The following is an 18,566-nucleotide window of genomic DNA, read 5'->3' on the forward strand; positions in this document are numbered from 1 at the left end:
CGCTGCATTCAGCTGCTCTGGCATTGCTGCTGGAAGCTGCTCTCTTGTCCTTATTTCACCGGCACCAGCAGCGGCCCCGCGTGCTGTCCCGGGGCGCGGAGCTCCTGTGTGCGCTGCCCGTTCCCCGCCCGACGTGGGAGCCCCCGCCCGCCCCCGAGCGCCGCCGCTCCCCCGGTGGCCCCGGGCAGCGGGGCGGGGCGAGGCGAGCCCCCGGCGGCGTCCGTCGCGCCGTCACGTGGCCCCGCAGCTCCGCTCCCTCCGCGCTCCGCCATGGCTGCGGCGGCTGCCGCCGGCTCGGTGCTGCTCTGCCTGCTCGGCCTGGTGCTGCCCGGCGGCAGCACGCTGCACACCAAGGGCTCCGTGCCGCTCGACACCATCACCTTCTACAAGGTACGGGCGGGGGGACGCGGGCGTGCCGGAGAGCTCGGAGGCCGGGTGTAGGGCCACTCCTGGCCGCGTGTTCTGCGGCCGGCGGCAGCCCCGCGGGCCGGGGCGCGGGAGGAACGCGGGGGGCACGGAGGGGCCGCGGGGCCGCTGCCGCCGCCGCCACCGGCGCGGGGAGCGCTCGGTGCTGGCGGAGCGGCCGCGCCGCAGCCAATGGGAGCGCGGTGGCCGCAGCCGCCAGCCAATGGGAATGCGGCGGCCGCGGCCGGTAGCCAATCGGCGCGGTCCAAGTGGAGCCGAGCCGCGGGGTCCAGCCCGGCCCGCCGGTACCGGCGGTACCGGCGGTACCATCGCGGGGGGGTCCGGCCGCAGCCGCGACCCCTCGGCCAGCCCCGGCCCCCTGAGCTTCGAACAGCGAGCACAGGGCCGCTCGGGGCCGGGGCTGTGCTGTCTGTGCCGGTGAGGGTGGGCAGGACCGTGCAGGAATAGAGTCGGGGCCGTGAGCGCGCGCTGCTTGGGTGGCTTCACTTGTTCATCAAACAGCAACAGGCGCTTTGTTTTTTCACTGTTTTTTTTTTTTTTTCTCTTCACTAAATCAGTTTGCCAGGAAGGCATCTTTCTAGGGCCTCGTGCGCTCCCCACCGGGACGCTGACTGCCCGGCAGGCCCAGGACGGAGCCTGCAGCCACCTGTGCACAGCGATGGTGTGCAGTGCCTGAGCAGGGCTGGCAGAGCGCTGTGTAGGTGGGGAGCTGTGGTGCAACCTCAACCTGTTCGCTAGAACAAAAAGATTTTGCAAGGTCTTCTACTGCAGGGAGGGGAAGATCCCTCAAGGGGTGACAGAGTCTATTGCCAAGCTAACTGGAAAAGGCATCATTTGTGCAGAGCAAGGTTGAAGTGGAGAGGAATCAGTTGAAGTGTGAATTTTCAGTTTCCTGAACCATTACACCTCCAGTACCTCCACTGCCTCCCTGTGCCTCCTCTCCTAACCAGGAGTGTGTCTCTCATGTTGGGACACTTCAGAATGACAGTACATTTGGCCTTTCTCCTCTTCATGTCCCACTGGAAAATGTTTTAGCTGATCTTCTTCCAAGATGCCAGTCAGGTTTGCAATAAGCAAATCTTATAATTAAAAGCATTATCAGATTCTCCCAAACCTACCACGTACTATCTTTATCATCTGGTGCAGGAATACAGACACCCAAAGCTCAGTCTTTCCTCCACACATCAGTGAGTCATTTCTGGAAGGCCATAATTACATAAAATTTCCATTCTCCTCTGCATCTCCCCACTGCACAGGGAAAAAAAAAAAAGGACAAGCAAAAGCAACTTCAGGTGACTTGTAGATTGCTCAGAGCTGAAATGATCAAGTTTTGTCTTTTCCCCTTTTTCTTCTTCTTTTAGGTTATTCCAAAGCATAAGTTTGTCCTTGTGAAGTTTGACACACAATATCCCTATGGTGAGAAACAAGATGAGTTTAAAAAGCTGGCGGAGAGCTCGGGCTCCAGTGAGGATCTGCTGGTGGCTGAAGTGGGAATCTCAGGTGAGGAACTCATATCATGCAGGCAGTGTGGGCTGGTGAGGAGAGGATGAGTCTCAGTGTGATTTCTGCAGGTTCTGAGGCAATTCTGGAGGTGGGAGGTGGATGTGAGAGTGGAGCTCCTGCCCTGGCTGAGCCTGGCTGTGCGTGGGAGAGCTGCTTATCCATCTGGGCTGGGTAATGAGGAGTCAGCCCACGCTGCTGAACTGCTGCCACCTCCTCATCCCCAGCAATTCTTGCCTTTTTTTCCCTTTCTTTGCTGAGAGAAATCTTTCTGTCCCATGTGCAGGGAACAGACCTTACAAGAGTCATGCTTTAGCCACAATCCTGGTCAGGCAAAGAATATTTAATGTGATTAATTCCATGCAGCAAACCCTGGGGCATCACAGCAAGGGGTTCCTGCTTTGTAGGTTGAATTAAGAATTTAGGCTTAATTATCACACTGTGGAGTTTTACCCACTCTGATATTTCTAAACATATGTGGAATACTCTAAGTAGCATAATTGAAATGTCTTTGTTTTCTGTCGTCAAGAATAAATGTAATTTATGTAAGATGAGTAAACATCTTGTAGCTTGGCATGCTGTCAGAACCAAATCATTCTCTGCACACAGACAGGAAAAACTCTTATTTAACTGTAAAATCAGATAAAATCAATGGAAAGAGGAAAATAAAAGGGAAAAGGGCATTGATTTCCCATAAGGAGAATGGGGTTTATACGAAAGGTCCTGCAAATGTCTTACACTCTCACAGTCACAGCAAAACACCATTGCAGTCTTTTTTGGAAAATCCATTGAATGTTTGCCTTGCAGAAATGATTTTATGAGGTGTTTTTATTTCAGTGTGTGGCATTTTCTTGGAACAGGTTCCCCAGGGAATGGTCACAGCCCCAAGGCTGCCAGGGCTCAGGGAATATTTGAGCAATGCTCTCAGGCACAGGGTGGGATTTTGGGGTGTCCTGAGCAGGGCTGGAAGTTGGACTCGGTGATCCTTGTGGGTCCCTTCCAGCTCAGGATATTTCCATGGCTCTGTGATTTCCTGGCAAACGGGTTATTAGGACATGTTGAAGCACTGGCTACAAATATTTGTGTGGGAGGGAATCCTAATTTAATTTTTGATTAACTGTGCTTTTCTGTGTTTTGTTGTCCCTTGACAGATTACGGTGACAAACTGAACACTGAGCTGGGAGAGAAGTACAAGCTGGACAAGGAAAAGTTCCCTGTTTTTTACTTGTTCCAGGATGGTGACTTTAAAAATCCCTTACTTTATGGTGGTGAAATCAAGGCTGGGGCTATTCAGCGCTGGCTGAAGAGTAATGGCATCTACCTGGGCATGCCAGGCTGCCTGAAGGAGTATGATGTGCTGGCCAGCAAATTTGTGAGCACCACAGAGAAATCTGATCGTCAGGCCCTCCTGAAAAAGGGGCAGGAGAATTTAGGAAAAGCAAAAGAAACCGAGAAGAAGTCAGCGGAGCAATACTTGAAAATTATGAGCAAGATCCTGGAGCAGGGAGAGGAGTTTGCTGCTAACGAAGTCGTCCGAATCACAAAGCTGATCGAGAAGAACAAGATGAGTGATGGAAAGAAGGAGGAGCTCCAGAAAAGCCTCAACATCCTCGCTTCTTTCCTGAAGAAGAATAGTGAAAAAGATGAGCTCTAACATGCTGGAGAACTCTCTACAAGCTGTGAAACATTGTCAAGAGTCCTAACCAGTTCTCCTTAATGCAAGCAAACTTCCCGCTGACTTCAAGAGGGCAGCAGATTTCCTTCTGGGATTCTCAGTTTAGAAGGTCAAGAGGAAGACATTCCTTGAAAATACAGTATTCTAAATGTTGGAAAAATCCCCTAAGAGCAAGACACCAGTAATGTGTAATACTGTCCAATAACTGTTAAAGCAGACAACAATAACAAAAAAAAAAAAAAAGCTCGAGATTGGCCAGAAGCTCATTCCTGGTGTTTTTTACAGTTGTTCCCTGGCTAACAAATAACAAAATTCAGTCTCTCATTCCATCTTACTTGCTGGAAAAGGTACAGATTGGGTGCCCTCTACATCCCCACCTTTCCTTGTCCATAATATTCTTTGGGTTTTATGCTTGTTAATCTACCCCTCACATGCCTTGTGTTGTCCCACCTGGGCTCTAAGTCTTTTCTTACCTGTTGTTGACTAAACGACTCAGAGCTTCATTTTTCTGCCTTTTTCCTTCCATGGCTTCTGTCCCTGTTTGCTTTGGGTATCAGCCAAATGCTGGCAGTGAAGACAGTTCACAACTTGCCCCTCATTTTCTGTCCAGAGCAGCTGTTTCATCAGATATTCTCCTGAAATCCTTTGTGATACTCTGACACAGTGAGTGAAGTGAGTTCTGAGCAAGGGCAGAGTCTCCTTGAGGTGCTATTACACTCAGTCTCACCAGTTTGTGCAAAAAAATTGGGTTTTCAGAGGTAAATTTGGATGAGTTTTCTTACAGCTGAAGAGGTGTTTTACCTGTCCAAGCTTCATGAACAAAATTTTTTTCTAGCCTCCAGAAGCAATTGACATTGTCAAACTAAAGCCTCATCAGTGTTTGGTAGTTCTAAATATTTGAAAATAAGGTCTTGTAAGAGGAAGCAAAAGTATTTGTGTCCTTTAGGAGCCTCATCTGTGTTATTTAAAAGGAGATGCTTAGCCCAAGGATCAGGTCTGTCCTCAAAACTGTGCAGTTCACACGCTGTGGAATTCGGATGCCTCTGGAAGATGCTGAAGCCCAGGTCAGGGTTATGGAGTTGGAGAGAGAAACACCTGTGAGTTTTACCTTAAAAGTACACTTTAAACAAAACCGATTCCTGTGGGAGCTTTGCTGCCTTTTGAATCTTGGGGTGGGTACAAGGAGCAGATGTTGCTGCGAGATAAAATGTATTAATAACGCTATAATAAAAAAAAAAATCCACTTCAGAGCTGCTTCTTAAACCACTTTATGAAGAAACTACTGCCGATTCCGTGATCAGAGGGAGGTCATGACTGCTCAGCCAGATGATGCCAGCTGGAAGTGAGGTGAGGGAAGCCAAGGGTTGTCCTCTTTCCACCCGGGCAGCGTGGGTTGTGTGGAGATATCCCGCCAGGCTCAACCCCGGAGATCCTGAGGGAATCGTCTCCCGGGGTGCTGAGGGGAGCAGCCCCGGGTAGGATTAGCACTTAATGGGACCGTGCCCTGGATCTGTGAAGGGAGCAGCCCCCGGGATACTGAAGGAGCCGTGCCCGGGCTCTCTGAGGGGGAGCCCCGGGATACTGAAGGAAAGAGCCGTGCCCGGGCACTCTGAGGGAGCAGCCCCGGGATACTGAAGGAAGGAGCCGTGCCCGGGCACTCTGAGGGAGCAGCCCCGGGATACTGAAGGAAGGAGCCGTGCCCGGGCTCTCTGAGGGGAGCAGCCCCGGGATCCTGAAGGAAGGAGCCGTGCCCGGGCTCTCTGAGGGGAGCAGCCCCGGGATACTGAAGGAGCCGTGCCCGGGCTCTCTGAGGGGAGCAGCCCCCGGGATACTGAAGGAAAGAGCCGTGCCCGGGCTCTCTGAGGGGAGCAGCCCCCGGGATACTGAAGGAGCCGTGCCCGGGCTCTCTGAGGGAGCAGCCCCGGGATACTGAAGGAAAGAGCCGTGCCCGGGCTCTCTGAGGGAGCAGCCCCGGGGATACTGAAGGAAGGAGCCGTGTCCGGGCTCTCTGACGGGAGCAGCCCCGGGATACTGAAGGAAAGAGCCGTGCCCGGGCTCTCTGACGGGAGCAGCCCCGGGATACTGAAGGAAAGAGCCGTGCCCGGGCTCTCTGAGGGAGCAGCCCCGGGGATACTGAAGGAAAGAGCCGTGCCCGGGCTCTCTAAGGGAGCAGCCCCGGGGCGCTCCTCAAGTGCCTTCCCGCCCCCGAGCGCTGGTGACGTCAGGAAGGGGCGTGGCCGAGGCTCGGCGGGGTCGCCTCAGGGCGGCTCCGTGAGGGGAGCCCGGGGCGGCGGTGACCGGGGCGGCGGTGACCGGAGCGAGCCCGCCCACCGGGGCTCGGCCGGTTCTGCGCCCGGAGGGATGCGTGGGACGCCGATCCCCGGGACGCCAATCCCGCTGTTTGCCCGGGGCTCTTGCCCCCTCAGCCCCTCTCTGCGACCGGGCGCTCCCCGCAGCCGGCCCCGCTAGCGGAGGCCGGGCGCGGTGCGGCCCCGGGGCGGAGCGCGGGCGGTGCCCGCAGCCCCGGAGCGGTGCGGCGGCGGTGGCGGTACCCATGGCCCTGCCGGCGGAGGCGGACCGGCTTGATGGGGGCTGGCAGGAGGTGAGCGAGCCCCGCCGGCACCGGGACCCCTAGGGACGGCGGCTGGCCCTTCCCCGGGACATCGCTGTGCGTGTCTCTTCTCCTCCATCCCCTCACGGTCCTTCCTCAGCCCTGCGTCCCGCTCCTTGCCCGGCGGCACCGGCAGCGCTGCAAGATCCTGTCCCCGGTCCGTGCTGCTTTTTGCCCTTTCGGGACACCGCTGGCCCTAGTCCCCGTGCTGCCTCTCCCCGGGACCCCGCGGTCCCTGGTCCCTGTCCCCGGTCCGTGCTGCCCGCTCTTCTCCGGGACCCGCCAGTCCGCCTTCCCGGGTCCGCGCTGCCCGCTTTCTATCCCGATCCCCGGTCCTTGTCGTTCCTCCCCGCTCCCCGGTCCATGCTGTCCGCTCCTCCCGGGACCCCGCGCTCCTGCCGCGCCTGGGGCCGTGTCACCTGAGCTCCCTCCCGTCCTTCTCCCCAGGTCTACTCTGCGCTCCAGTGGATCCAGTTCACCATGGCCATGCTCAGGTACGACATGCTGCCCGTGGAGTTACTGTCGCCAAGATGATTTAACCCAGAAAAGCAAAAAAAAAAAAAAAGAGAACTCGCGTCTCCCAGCGAGGCAGACGCGCTCCTGTTCCAACCTGTGCTTGTTTTCTCAGCGTTGTAGGTTCCAGCTCAATTATTGCCTACGCCGTCTTCCAAAACGCGGTGCGGTCCCCCGAGGTAAGGTCTGAGCTTCCTTCTCCCTCCCTAAGCCGTGGTGTTGGTCCCTGCAGGTGGGTCACACCTGTGGCACAGACAGTCTCCTCTGCAGGTCTCAGGGTTATGTGGTTAAACCTTGTTTAATAGTTACAAGGCAAAGGGTTTGCTAAGAATCGGGCTCTTTTGGTAGGAGGTAAGAGGACTGACCTTGAACCTGTGCTTCTGCAGGGAGAAGCAGGTTCCTTAGTCCAGTGCTTTCAGCTGCTCCAGGAAAGTCCTCCAGTCATTCCTAGGAGCAGGGATTTCTTGGTGTGCCCTCCTCAGTGGCACCAAACTCCTGGGGGGCTGAGGGACTGTGCACAAAGCTGCTGAAGTGCAAATTGGAGCTGCCCCTGTGGAAATGCTTTTACAGGTGTTGGTCTTAAGCTATCTCTGAGGAGTTTCTCTGGGCAGGGGTGCAACTAAAACTGACCCTACAGTTCTCCATCCCACTCTGCCAGGCTTGGATGTCCACACACAGTCCCTCTGTGTGTCCAGTACTTCCTGGGGACAGTGAGCCAAGCTGATCTCTGCGAAGTTGTGATTTGCTGTCCAGGGTTTGCAGGCTCAGTCTGGCCTGTGGACCACGCAGAAAGTCAGTGGAGCTGGCAGCAGCTGTATTTGTCCCCTTTCATCTTCATGTTCTTTGTGCATTGTGGGTTTGATCTTCCCAGAGAATGGGACTTCCAGGGAATTCCCAGAGCTACCCCTGGAGAAGCAAGGAATGCAGGCAACTGACACATTGTTGGATGACACAGTGGGAAGTAGAACATGAGTCCATGTTTGAAGGGCAAATCTGTCCCACAACAGGCAGGACCTTGCTCCCAGCCAACCTCCTGGAAATGCTCTGCCCAGCACATCCAGAATAAACTGTGGAGATCTCCATGGTTCTTCTCCCAGGGAAGAACGAAGGCTGGGACTTCACCTTAGCACTGGAATGGAAAACCTGCTTGATCTTGTGCTGCTCAAGGTGCACATCCAAGCCTCCTCCTACCACATCTGCACCTGGAAAACCTCCAGATGTGATTCCCTCCTGGGGTCCTCTCCTCTGGAATGAAGTGGAGCTGGGGTTGGCAGTGTCCTGGTGTGACTCAGCAGCCTCATCCCGTTGGCTTCAGGAGCCCTTCTGCTCTCTGTCATGTGATGGGGCTGTGGCTTGGGAGCTGCTCGTGAGCCACACATGGCTCCAGGTCACCAATGGGCCCTTCCTGCTCCAGAGGGTCCAGATGTTTCTGCTCAGATTATTTCTGCAAATCCGGATAGGAGGGCTGGATGCCAGCTGCAGGGACTGGCTTGCATCAGCCTTCCAGGCTCTTCTGCTGCCAGGGGAGATCTGCTGCTGGGTTTCAGAAGTGACAAAATCTCCATTAACTTCCCCATCGTCTTGTCCTCATGTCTCGGGTCTGAAGTGGAAGTTTGTAAACAAAGGGGCTGGAAGAGATCCATATCGAAGCTTGCCACAAACAGCTTATTCCCTGAGTCATGAGGACCCACAGCAAAACATTTAAAAATAAACAGCTCTGGAGGCTGGGAGGAGAAGGATCTTAGAAACACTTCCCTTCCTGCACCCAACCTCAGAAATCAAATATCGCATTCTTGAAACTTGCTTTCTGTCTCTACGGGGTCAAGAAAACCCTTCAGCCTCAGGTAAATCATTCAGAAGAGGTGATGGCAAGCAAGGAAAAACCCTCAGCTCAGCTGGTTTGAGGAAGAATCCTCAGCTCAACAGGTTTGAGGAAGAAACCTCTGCTCAACAGGTTTGAGGAAGAAACCTCAGCTCAGCATGTGCCTGTGCCATGGCCACAGAGCCAAATCCCCGTGTGTGCTGCAGCTGGAGCTGCCAGGATGTAAATCATTACATCTTTGCAGTGCCTTCCTCTATTTTATAAATACCAGTGGTTATTTTCTTTCCCCTTTTGCAAGCCAGAGCCCCACTTGCCCCTATGTCACCTACTTCTTTAGTCAGGTCTCTGCCAAACCAGCTGCTGGACCCACCAGCAGAGCCTTGCTCCAAGGGCACTTGTGCTGGAGAAAGAGGTCACCTGTTTGATTGCAAAAGTGGCTTCTTTGCTTATTTTAGAGCTGTTTGGTTTAACCTGCCTGGATCACAAACTGGACAGTGCCCCCAGCCTGTGCCAAGGCTTCATTTCTGCATCAGTAAGGAAACGCCTGGGTTTAAAAAAGGCATTTATAGATGAAATCAAATCAAAATTAACTCCAGATCTTTATGCCTCATGCTCCTTCATGCCTTAAGGACAAATCTGGCTCAATTTAATCTACCTTAACTCTTATCAGTCTTCCTAAGCACTCTCTCACTGCACAAGGGAACAAGTATAACACGTGATGGGTGGCATACATTTACTTCCAGGACAATATTGAGGCAAATCTCACCAAAAGCTCAACTCCATGAAAAGAAATACAAAAATCAAAACCTCAAGCATTTCAATGCTGTGTTTAGCATTTTAATTTTCTGTAGGGCAAGAAAAACACCACGATTTTCTCTCTTGGATGCTGAAAATAAGGTACCAAAGGCTTCAATTAAGAATGTAGATAATTAGGCTGCTTTTCCAGAGTCTCCGGTCTCCCACTAACAAGGAAAATGTTGGCCAGAATTTTGCACAAATGTTTTCCTGCAGTGTTTACAGTCCTGGCCAGTGTGTGCAAACTGGAAATGGGCTGGAAACTGTTGTTAAAGGAGACATGATTCCTTTCCAGCAAGATGTAGCAGAGACCAATGACTCTCAGTGGAAATTAATCCAGCATGTAAAATGAACCCAGCCTTAGTCACCAACTGAAATTACATGGAACATACAGAAAAATGTTTGTTTCAAGTTATTCCAGACCTGAGGAAGGGCTTGTGCTTGCCAAAAGTTTGATTTCTATGTGTTTATTTAAAACATGATGTCTCTTCTCCCTGCCAATCTGGCCTAATTCTGCAAAATTGTAACACGGTGGATATTTAGGATATTTTCTGTAAGTTTTGATGCTGCTCTTGGATCCTGTGGCAGAAGTGGTGGTTGGAGTAGGGAATGTGCGTTGGAACAGCTCCTGAGAGCACAAATCCATGTGGATTTTCCCCACAAGAAGAGTTTTGTCACCAGAAGTGCTGGGGAGGTGACAGTGTTCAGATAACACCAATGACCTGGTATTGATGTCTGAGCACAATTAATCTTTCTGCTATGATTGGCGCAGGTATTTTAAAGGACTAAAACCAAGGATGATATTCAGGAGTAGAGGCTGAAAAGTTTTCATCTGATAACTTTTCTTTGAACTCACTTGGCTGTGGAAGTAGAGGAGACTTTTTTTATTGGATCTCTCAGGGTTTGCTGTAGATGACTTGACTGGTCTCAGAAATGTTGTCACATTTTGTCAGTGCTCAGAAATGTTGTCACAATGTTGTCAGTGCTTCCCTGAGGGAAAAATCATCCCTCCACAAAGTGCCACTTACGCCCCACTTCCCCTCAATTAAACCTTTCAAAATAACTTTGCAGTGGGACACTGTTTTCTACTGAAGTAGAAAAGTTCCCTCATCTGCACAAAAACCCTTGGAAGGCTGTGTTAAATATCCCTAATGTCTGATAAGAGGGTAAAACTGCAGCTGGGAGTGGGGTGGTGTGGGAGGGCTGTGGCTCCTCTCACACCTGCTGAGCCTTTTCCCTTTTCCAGGTGCGTCCACTTTTCTACCTGAGCCTCTCGGATCTGTTCCTGGGCCTGTGCTGGTTGGCTGGAGCCCTGCTCTACAGCTCACCCACCTCCCAGCAAGACCTCATCTGCTACAACCTGCAGGCCACGGGACAGGTGAGTGAGCCTTGGCACCACATTCCATAATTAACCTTGTAATTTTTCATAATTAACCTCGCTGGTGAGCAGAGCGTGGCCATGGGGGCTGTTTCTAGACAGGCTTTAGCAGATCTCTTGGCTTTGTGTGGAAAAGGGAGGTAAGGAAACTGGGATTTAGGATCCTCTGGGGTGTGAGAAAAAAAGAAAAGGTGGGATTTTGTGTGAAATGAGCAGCTGGGACTCAATCTCTTTCCCGTTGGATCCAAGCCCATGGATCTCTGTGCTCTCACATGGCAGCTTTTCTATTTCTCTTTGTGCTTCCTCCAGCCTGGGTGAGCAGACACATTCTGTGACTTGCTTGAGCTCAGACTTAAATTACTCACATGAACATCCCAGTTCTTGCTCTTCCCAAGGATCTTCCATCAGCACAAGCTCAGCCTGTGTCCCATGGACTCAGCTGCTTTCCAGCTGATTCCCTGTGCAGGGGAGCAGTTGGAATAGGGTGGGTGAGCACTGTTTTCCTGACAGTTTGCTGCTGCCTCGCCCAGTTCCCATTTCAACACCAGGAAATCTCAGCTCTCAAAAACCTCTATGGGGTGTAGCTGAGCTTGGGCCAGGGTAGGGGCTCATAAATGATGATCCCTGGAATTAATGATTTCCTTTTAAGGGAGATTGCTGGGAAGAGCAAGGGACTTTTGAAAGCCTTGATATGTGGGCTTGGGCAGCTCCCTGGGAGTGTGGTGATTCCCACAGCTGGGAACTGAATGTTCTCGTGGAACAGCAGCATCCAAAGCTGAAAAGGATCTCCATGTGCCTCAGAGAGGGCAGGGAAGTAGCTGCAGGTGCAGGATGGAATTGTTCCTGCTGTTGTGTGTCTAGGGATGGACTCCTGCAGCCCAGGGTTGTTTCAGCAGCTGGTTTTGGAGGTACAGAGCAGATATTGCACTCCAGGCTCATCTCTGGACTCTCTAGCTCTACTGGTTCCACAGTATGTTCGTGTTGAGAGAAACAATGAGGTTTGGGTAACTTGGCCACTTGGGAATGACACAGAACAACATCAAAGATGTTTTCAAGGTGATGGTAAATGGGAAAATGAGAGCTTGGGAGAGGCTTTCAGAGCTGGAAGGTGGAAGGAGGAAGCAGGACTGAGGCTGTTCCTGAGTTTTTTCCCTTGCCTGGGGGACAATTTAATCTGGTGTGATCTTTTTATAGCCTGGAGAAGGCAATTTGCACTGCTAGAGGAGAAATAGGTTGGCTGTGGAAAATATACCCATAATTTCTCAGCTCCTTTGCACTTTCTGCCCTCACTTTTCCAGCCTGTGGCTGCTCTTCTCAGGGACACCAGCACAAGATGGGACAAGGGGACAGATTTGTGTTCATGCTGAGTGGGCAGAGCTGGCCTTGGGCCAGTCCTTCAAGGACAGGGCTTGTGGTGGGGCGTGCAGAGTCACCCCTGACCTCAGCCAGTGTCCCCTGGCTCCTCTCCTGTGTGCCACCACCAGTCCCCACAGCACAGGGCCTGCCTGGGTGGCAGAGCCGGATTGTGCCTGGCAAGAGCTGTCGCTGCTGTTTGCTCTGGGAGAAATTAAAACAAACTGAGCCCTTGCCATAGCAACCTTCCCCCCAGGGCACGTGACAGTGCAGGACCTCCTCACCCAACACCCTGCAGTGCCCGTGAGAGGTGGGAACACCTTGTGCGTAAGAAGGAGCCAGTAACAGGTTGAACCAGCAGATTCTGCAGAGCAGGAGGGATCTGGAAGCTGATGGAATGAGCAAATAAATGTCTCATTGTGCTTCTCACAAACACCTGGAGCTTCCCTGCACACCAACACCCAGAAGGTGTCGGATGTGCCGTGGTGAGGACAGGGAGAGACAACCCAGCAGAGGAGTTTGCAGCCCTTGGGGAGGCTCACTGGAGTCCTTGGGATGTGTCAAGGCACTGCCTTAGGAGCAGGGCAATATTCTGCTTTATTCAGGCTGTTTGCCTTTATTTGTCAATACAGGCTGATTTTGCAGTGGGTGGAGCTGCCCAGTGTCCAAACTGTCATAAAGGAGGAGATTGCTTTGTTCCTTGGATTTTCCCTTTCAGCCCCAGAGCTTTGATTGATATGAATGTAAACACTGCTCCCTTTGCTGTCCCTCGTTCTCTCCTCCTCCTGCATTGCCATAATAAAGTCCAGAATAGATACTGTGGTTATAATTGCACAACTCCCCCACGTTCTTCCAGTTCAGTTCCAGTGGCCTAATAATGTCCTGGCAGGCTCTGCTCATGCTGGGCAGGACAATGGGAGCCACACAAGTGGGATAATGAGGGATTCTTGTGTCTCTGCTTTATCTCCTCTTAGACAGTGCTGCAGGACTGTCCCCAGCCCCAAAGCTGGGGCTTGGGAGAGCAGAATTCCCTTCCCTTCCTGCTGGCACCTTCACAAGTGGCATTTGGGTCCCTGTTCCAGAAGGCAGTGCTGACATTTCATGAGCCTCTCCCAGGCATCCTGAAGTGCAGGGGAATGATCCTTGAGGACTGTTTTGGCCTTCTCTGGAAGTAGTTGGAAAAGGGCACCAGCCCCTCATTAAAACTCATTTAATGAGCTGGAAAGTCACTGCAATGTTCCTGTGGCAGCCCTTGGACTCAGCCTCTTGAGCCAGCCAAGAGCATTCACAACCTCAGTGAAGGAGGCCAAGTTTGTTTAGTGACCACTTTCCCAGCCATGGATGATAACCAGGGTGGCAAACCTGTGCTCCTTACCCTTTTTGGCAAAGGATAGCAAAGCCACAGGAAAAAAAAAATCCCTTGCCCAGCCCTTCCTCTTTGCCTTTACCACTGAAGTTGGTGTTTCCTATGACAAACACAGCACATGCATGTACATAGTCTGATTAGGCAGTCTGGAGCAAGCATGAATTTGGAAACAAATTTGATCAAGATTTGGGGGAGGTTTTAGGAAGTTTTAGATGATTGGACTCATCTCAATTTGGAATCAAAGGCTATGAAACTCTCAGTGTGCTGTGTCTTTTCTCTTTTTTCCCATGGAGGAGGAAAAGGGTTTTTGGGATGTTAACTCAGGCTGAGGGTAGAGAATATCTGCCCTCACATTCCTCTTGAAATATCCAATTGTTTCCTGTTTCCGTGAATTCTCTGCATAGTGAGCTCATTATGCAAGAAGCAAATCTAAATGTCACATCTGTGCTTTGTTTCCTAATGGACGCAGCATCAAGAGAGTCCAAGTGCCTCTGAAACCCTCATTGCCAGGCTCTGAGCCAAAAAAGTGAGCCAGATCTCAAAGATTTTTATTTCGAAGACAGTCTTGCTGTCATTAGTTTCCTGTCTGAGGCCAAAGTGAAGCTGCTTTTGTGTGCTTTAAAGTGGGAATCTCTCTCCAACCTGGTTCTTCCCACCTGGGTGTGAGCACAGCCCCTGTGCTTGGACCCTCACCTTTGGCAGGTGTTCATCATCCTTTCTCTGTTCAATGGGATTTGGGAAGAACTTAACATGCTACAGGAATTATTATCCCAGGACTGAAATGCTGGTTTTATTTCTCAGATCTTCTATGTGGCCTCTTTTCTCTACACTGTCAACTACACCTGGCACCTGTACATGGACCTCAAGGTGAAATACAACCAGAACCTCTTCAGGGTGCCCCCCCAGGTGAGTGGGATTGGTGTAAAGGCTGGAAACCCAGGGACTAGGACACAACACTCAGGAAAACCTTCCCTGCATTCCAGGCTGAGCAAATACTTCACACTCCAGGACCAAAATCTCTCCTTGCAGTTAGTTCCCCCCTCACACCAAAACAGGGAGGCATCACCACTGCCATGAACAGGCTGGAGAATCCTCCAAGTATTCCTGCAAGATGACACATTCCTTATGCAGCTCTTCCCAACAAACCCATCAGCCCCACCTCCTAACAGATATTTGCTGTGCACAGCAAACTTTATATCCCAGATATTCCATCTGGGAGTTCAGCTGCTGAAATGCTCCCTGGGGGCTTCTTCCTGTGAACCAGAGGCTTTACAGAAATAATTTAATTAAGATTTTTTTTAAATTTTATTTTATTTTGCAGGTTGTAGATTATGCAAGTTGTTTTGGCCGAATAGCAACTATTTTGTCAAGGTAAGATTTCATTCTCCCTGGCAGGGGGTGTAGATTTGGTAAGAAATAATTCTCCCTGGTGGGAGGATGTGGATTTGGCAAAGTGCAGTGTGCTGATCCCTGCTTCCTACTTGTTTTGAAGCAAGTTTTATTTAAAAAGCTGTAAAGCTCATCATTAACAGCAGAGTGACCTCATGAATGCAGTGTAAGAGGGTTTTTTCAACCAAGTTAATAATAACTTTATTAACTGGATGTGGTTTTCCAGAAGGTTTCCCTTTACCAATGATTAGCCCTCACAAATGAAAGCCCCGATGCTGGTAAAGCTGATAAAATACTTTTCCAGAGCAGTGCCAATAAAAACAACTTTAAAGTCCTCTGCAGTGATGGGAGGAAAAACCAAGCAGTGCCCAAGTGGAGCAGTGCAATAACCCATGACTGTGCTGTCCTTCCTCCTCTCAGCCTGATCCCTTTCCTCCTCATGGTGCCGGTGTTTTGCCTGGGCAACAGCAGTAATTGCTACCAGAACTTCAGCCAGAAGCACGGGTGAGTTTCCTCCCTTTTATGGCACAGCCCCAGGGCTGCTGGGGCCGGGCAGGAGCTCAGGCTCTTCCCTGTGTCCCACAGGTGTCTCCTGATGCACACGGAGGTGGCCGAGCCCCCCAGCGAGCCCCAGAGCCCGAGCGGCTCCGTTTGCCGCGCCGTGCATTTCTACGGCGTCGGCGTCTTCCTCGTCTCCTTCCTCATCAGCTTCGTGGCCATCCTGGTAAGGCTGCTCCTTGTGTAGCCCTTGGATGGCACCAGAGGCCAGGCAGTCATGGAATCGTGGAGTGGTTTGGGTGGGAAGGCATCTTAAGGTCATCCAGTGCCATGGGCAGGGACGCCTTTCACTATCCCAGGTTGCTCCAAGCCCCTGGCCTTCTCCACTTCCAGGCTGAGGCAGTTTTCAGTCCATTCCCCCTTGTCTGCTCACTCCATGCTCTTGGAAAATAGGGCAGGGGAATAACTGTGTGGTGCTGCTTCCCTTTTTGAAGGGTTGGTAGGAGAGGGAAAATAGCACTGTGCTGCCAGATAAATGCATCTGGAGTCCTGTGTTCTGTCAGCCCATCCCAGAAATATTTAGCAGGATTTCTAAGGCTTGGAGTTTGGCAGAAGAGATCACCTCCTGCATGGGTCTGCAAGAGGTGATTAATGGTTGGACTCCATGTTCTTAGAGATCTTTTCCAGCCTAAACAATTTAATGATTCTAAAACCAATTCAGAGTCTTCAGTTTAGAGAAGACTATGTGCAAAGCAACACCTCCCACAGGATTTCAGTGCTGTGTGAAAAGGCTGGATAGACTGGGATCCATCCTGGATGAACCCAGCAGATCACAGCCTGTACAATAACATTTCCCTGTTCTTTTCTAGGTTATCCTGAGTCAGGCCCGAGGTCTGTACAAAAGGTTTGTGAACTCCACAGGATTCCTGGGGGATCAGCAGTGGGCCATGATTAAGATGGTGGAACAACGGGTGGTTTTTTACCCTGTCATCTTCTTCTGCTGCTGGGCCCCAGGTGAGCAGAGAATTCCTCCCACAGCATCCCCCCTGTGGAACTCCAGAGAGGTGGGGTTAACTTCACCCTCTCATCCATCCCTTTCCACAGCTGTCCTCCTTGGAATGCTGAAATTGACTGCTTCAACAACCAGCAAAATCTACATGGCTCTGCTGATCCTGCAGGTAAATGTCTGCCCCTGCAGCCTCCTGGGCCCTGCCTTCTCACCTTCAGTCTCCTGCCCTGTATCTGTGCTGGATGCAGCTGGACAAGGATCTCTGCTATGTGAGCACAAGTCTGATTTGTGCTTTTGCTTGGCAAAGATCTTGGTTTGGTGGTTTATGTTTTTCACAGCCTTGAAAAGGTCTCAGTACCCAAAATTCCAGCACCATGACAGTTTAGTGATCAACACGGTGCTGAGTGGATGTTTGGAACTGGTGACCTCAAAGGTCTTTTCCAACCTCAGGGATTCTGTGGTCATGGAAACTGTAGCAAATAGGACTAGAAAAGATCCCCAGAAATTGGGGTTTTCCCCCCCCCAAGTTTTCCCTATGTCCCTAAGTCTCCAGCTGTGATTCCTGAATAACACTTGTCCAGCTCCTTCCTGTGCCTGAGGCAGAAGTTAGACATTTTATTAAATTATATCGTTATTACTTTTCTTGAATATATAAATATATTTAAAGTATTTTCTATATTTGTATAGCTTTTCTATTTAATTAGATATTCGTTAAACAATTATTAAAATAACAACGCAATTTCTCTATCACACGGAAGATAAACTCCTGCTGGGAGGGGGAGGTTTTCCTGGGATCCCGGATCTCTGATTCCCCTGTGCTCTCTCCCAGGCTCTCACCGCGGCTTCCCAGGGGCTCCTGAACTGCCTGGTGTACGGCTGGACCCAGCACGTGTTCCTGTCTCTGAAACGCGGCTCCCGGCGGGACGTGGACACCCAAACCCCGCTCCTGCGCTCCCAGAAAAAGTTCTACTCCAGCACGGCCCCCGCCGGCCCGCCCGACACCGAGGGCTCCTCCTCCACCCTGCTGTGAGGAGAGAGGCAGAGCCCTTCCAACAACGCCTCGTCATCCAGAGCCACGATGGAGCTGTCTGCGGGGCTGGCAGAGCCACAGGCTCAGTGGACAGAGTTATTTATTTGATGGATTCTTTCAACGTGGTAAATTTTTTAGTCCAGACTTTCTCCTCCTGGAAATATCCCTAGAAATGCAGCAATCCCCATGTAACGGCTCAGAGACTTGGTCCAGCCTCTTGGAGGTTTAGGCAGAGGATGTTTTACTTTGTTTTATTTCTCCAAGTCGTTGCCTTTACCAATTAACAGTAAAGCAAAATGAGTATTTTTCAATCTCTGCCCTTTAATTCGCTGTAACCGTGAGAATTTGCACCACCCTAAGAACCAATTACAGGGAGTGAAGAATTGCAAAGCAGGACAAAACCTGCCCGGAATTTCTCTTCCCTTCTTTCTGTCAGCTCCTGCTCAGCCACAATACTCCTAAAAATCAGCTGCTTCGACCCTGTGGAGCATCTCTCATGAACCAGGTGAGCAGGACTTTGAATCTCTCTTTGCATTTCCAGATATTCACATGAATTATTTACTGAGGTCCCACCATTCTAGAGGAAATAAATCAGATCTTGAGCTGTGTTGAAAACAACTCTTTACCTTTACACTCCTTATTTTCCAACAGCTTCACTTTTTGGGTCCAACCCAAATTTTTCTCATAGCAAGCTAGACAAGAAGAGGAAATACTCCAGCTTTGTGTAATTAACTTACACAACATAACTGTGTAAACTCTGGGTAAGTCACACAAGAGCCTGGAGGTTTGGTCAATGACTTATTTTCTCCTACAGAGTTGAGACTGAGTGAAACAATTCAATTTTGCTGTTTTACAGGATGATAACAAGGTTTTCAGCCATTTTCTTCCACCTGGTCCTTCAAATCCTACTCTAGTCCCAAAGTTTGGACACGGATGACTCAGTGTTTCTCCAGCCCCACTCCAAAGGCAAATATTCCAGGGGGAGGATGGGATCATGCCCTGGCACTGAGTCTCACCCCTGAGAGCCTCCTGCACCCTCCAGGGCCTGACCCCATTTGTGGAGCCAGTGCAATTTGTTTAAAAGGGGATTAAGGCTTCCTAAGTGATGGAAGATTACCCGGGAAACAATGATTGGATTGCTGATGGACCATCAGCTGGCAGTGGGTGCTGACACATTCCCAGGGCTCAGCAGTCACTCAGT

The 18,566-nt window shown here is 51.0% G+C and overlaps 2 protein-coding genes across 3 annotated transcripts; both read left to right on the top strand.

Moving 5' to 3' along the window:
- Nucleotides 1-238: 238 nt before the first annotated feature.
- ERP29 (endoplasmic reticulum protein 29) lies at nucleotides 239-4,104 on the top strand. Its single transcript, XM_066331603.1, has 3 exons — nucleotides 239-390; nucleotides 1,788-1,926; nucleotides 3,078-4,104. Exons 1-3 carry the CDS (start codon nucleotides 271-273, stop codon nucleotides 3,578-3,580), a joined length of 762 nt encoding a protein of 253 aa, XP_066187700.1. The 5' UTR covers nucleotides 239-270; the 3' UTR covers nucleotides 3,581-4,104.
- A 1,825-nt stretch (nucleotides 4,105-5,929) lies between these two features.
- TMEM116 (transmembrane protein 116) lies at nucleotides 5,930-18,541 on the top strand. 2 transcript variants are annotated; one of them, XR_010744938.1, is made up of 12 exons: nucleotides 5,930-6,203; nucleotides 6,660-6,706; nucleotides 6,841-6,904; nucleotides 10,589-10,720; nucleotides 14,241-14,345; nucleotides 14,761-14,810; nucleotides 15,249-15,332; nucleotides 15,414-15,552; nucleotides 16,196-16,340; nucleotides 16,431-16,504; nucleotides 17,165-17,870; nucleotides 18,017-18,541. XR_010744938.1 is itself a non-coding variant. In XM_066331604.1 (11 exons), the coding sequence occupies exons 1-11, from the start codon at nucleotides 6,156-6,158 to the stop codon at nucleotides 17,363-17,365; spliced, it is 1,089 nt and encodes a 362-aa protein (XP_066187701.1). In that variant the 5' UTR covers nucleotides 5,930-6,155; the 3' UTR covers nucleotides 17,366-18,009. The 2 variants fall into 2 exon arrangements, 1 of the variants encoding a protein (XP_066187701.1); XM_066331604.1 differs by lacking the exon at nucleotides 18,017-18,541 and having other exon boundaries at nucleotides 17,165-18,009.
- The last annotated feature ends 25 nt before the right edge of the window (nucleotides 18,542-18,566 follow it).

This window comes from Sylvia atricapilla, chromosome 17 (assembly GCF_009819655.1).
Source record: "Sylvia atricapilla isolate bSylAtr1 chromosome 17, bSylAtr1.pri, whole genome shotgun sequence".
In the NCBI taxonomy this organism is placed as follows: Eukaryota; Metazoa; Chordata; class Aves; order Passeriformes; family Sylviidae; genus Sylvia; species Sylvia atricapilla.

Bases quoted from the DNA above. Each gene is read 5' to 3' on its own strand.
- ERP29 (XM_066331603.1), top strand. From the start codon at position 271: ATGGCTGCGGCGGCTGCCGCCGGCTCGGTGCTGCTCTGCCTGCTCGGC. The intron at 391-1,787 runs GTACGGGCGGGG...TTCTTCTTTTAG, and splicing joins ACACCATCACCTTCTACAAG to GTTATTCCAAAGCATAAGTT. The intron at 1,927-3,077 runs GTGAGGAACTCA...GTCCCTTGACAG, and splicing joins GGCTGAAGTGGGAATCTCAG to ATTACGGTGACAAACTGAAC.
- TMEM116 (XM_066331604.1), top strand. From the start codon at position 6,156: ATGGCCCTGCCGGCGGAGGCGGACCGGCTTGATGGGGGCTGGCAGGAG. The intron at 6,905-10,588 runs GTAAGGTCTGAG...TCCCTTTTCCAG, and splicing joins ACGCGGTGCGGTCCCCCGAG to GTGCGTCCACTTTTCTACCT. The intron at 16,341-16,430 runs GTGAGCAGAGAA...CCCTTTCCACAG, and splicing joins CTTCTGCTGCTGGGCCCCAG to CTGTCCTCCTTGGAATGCTG.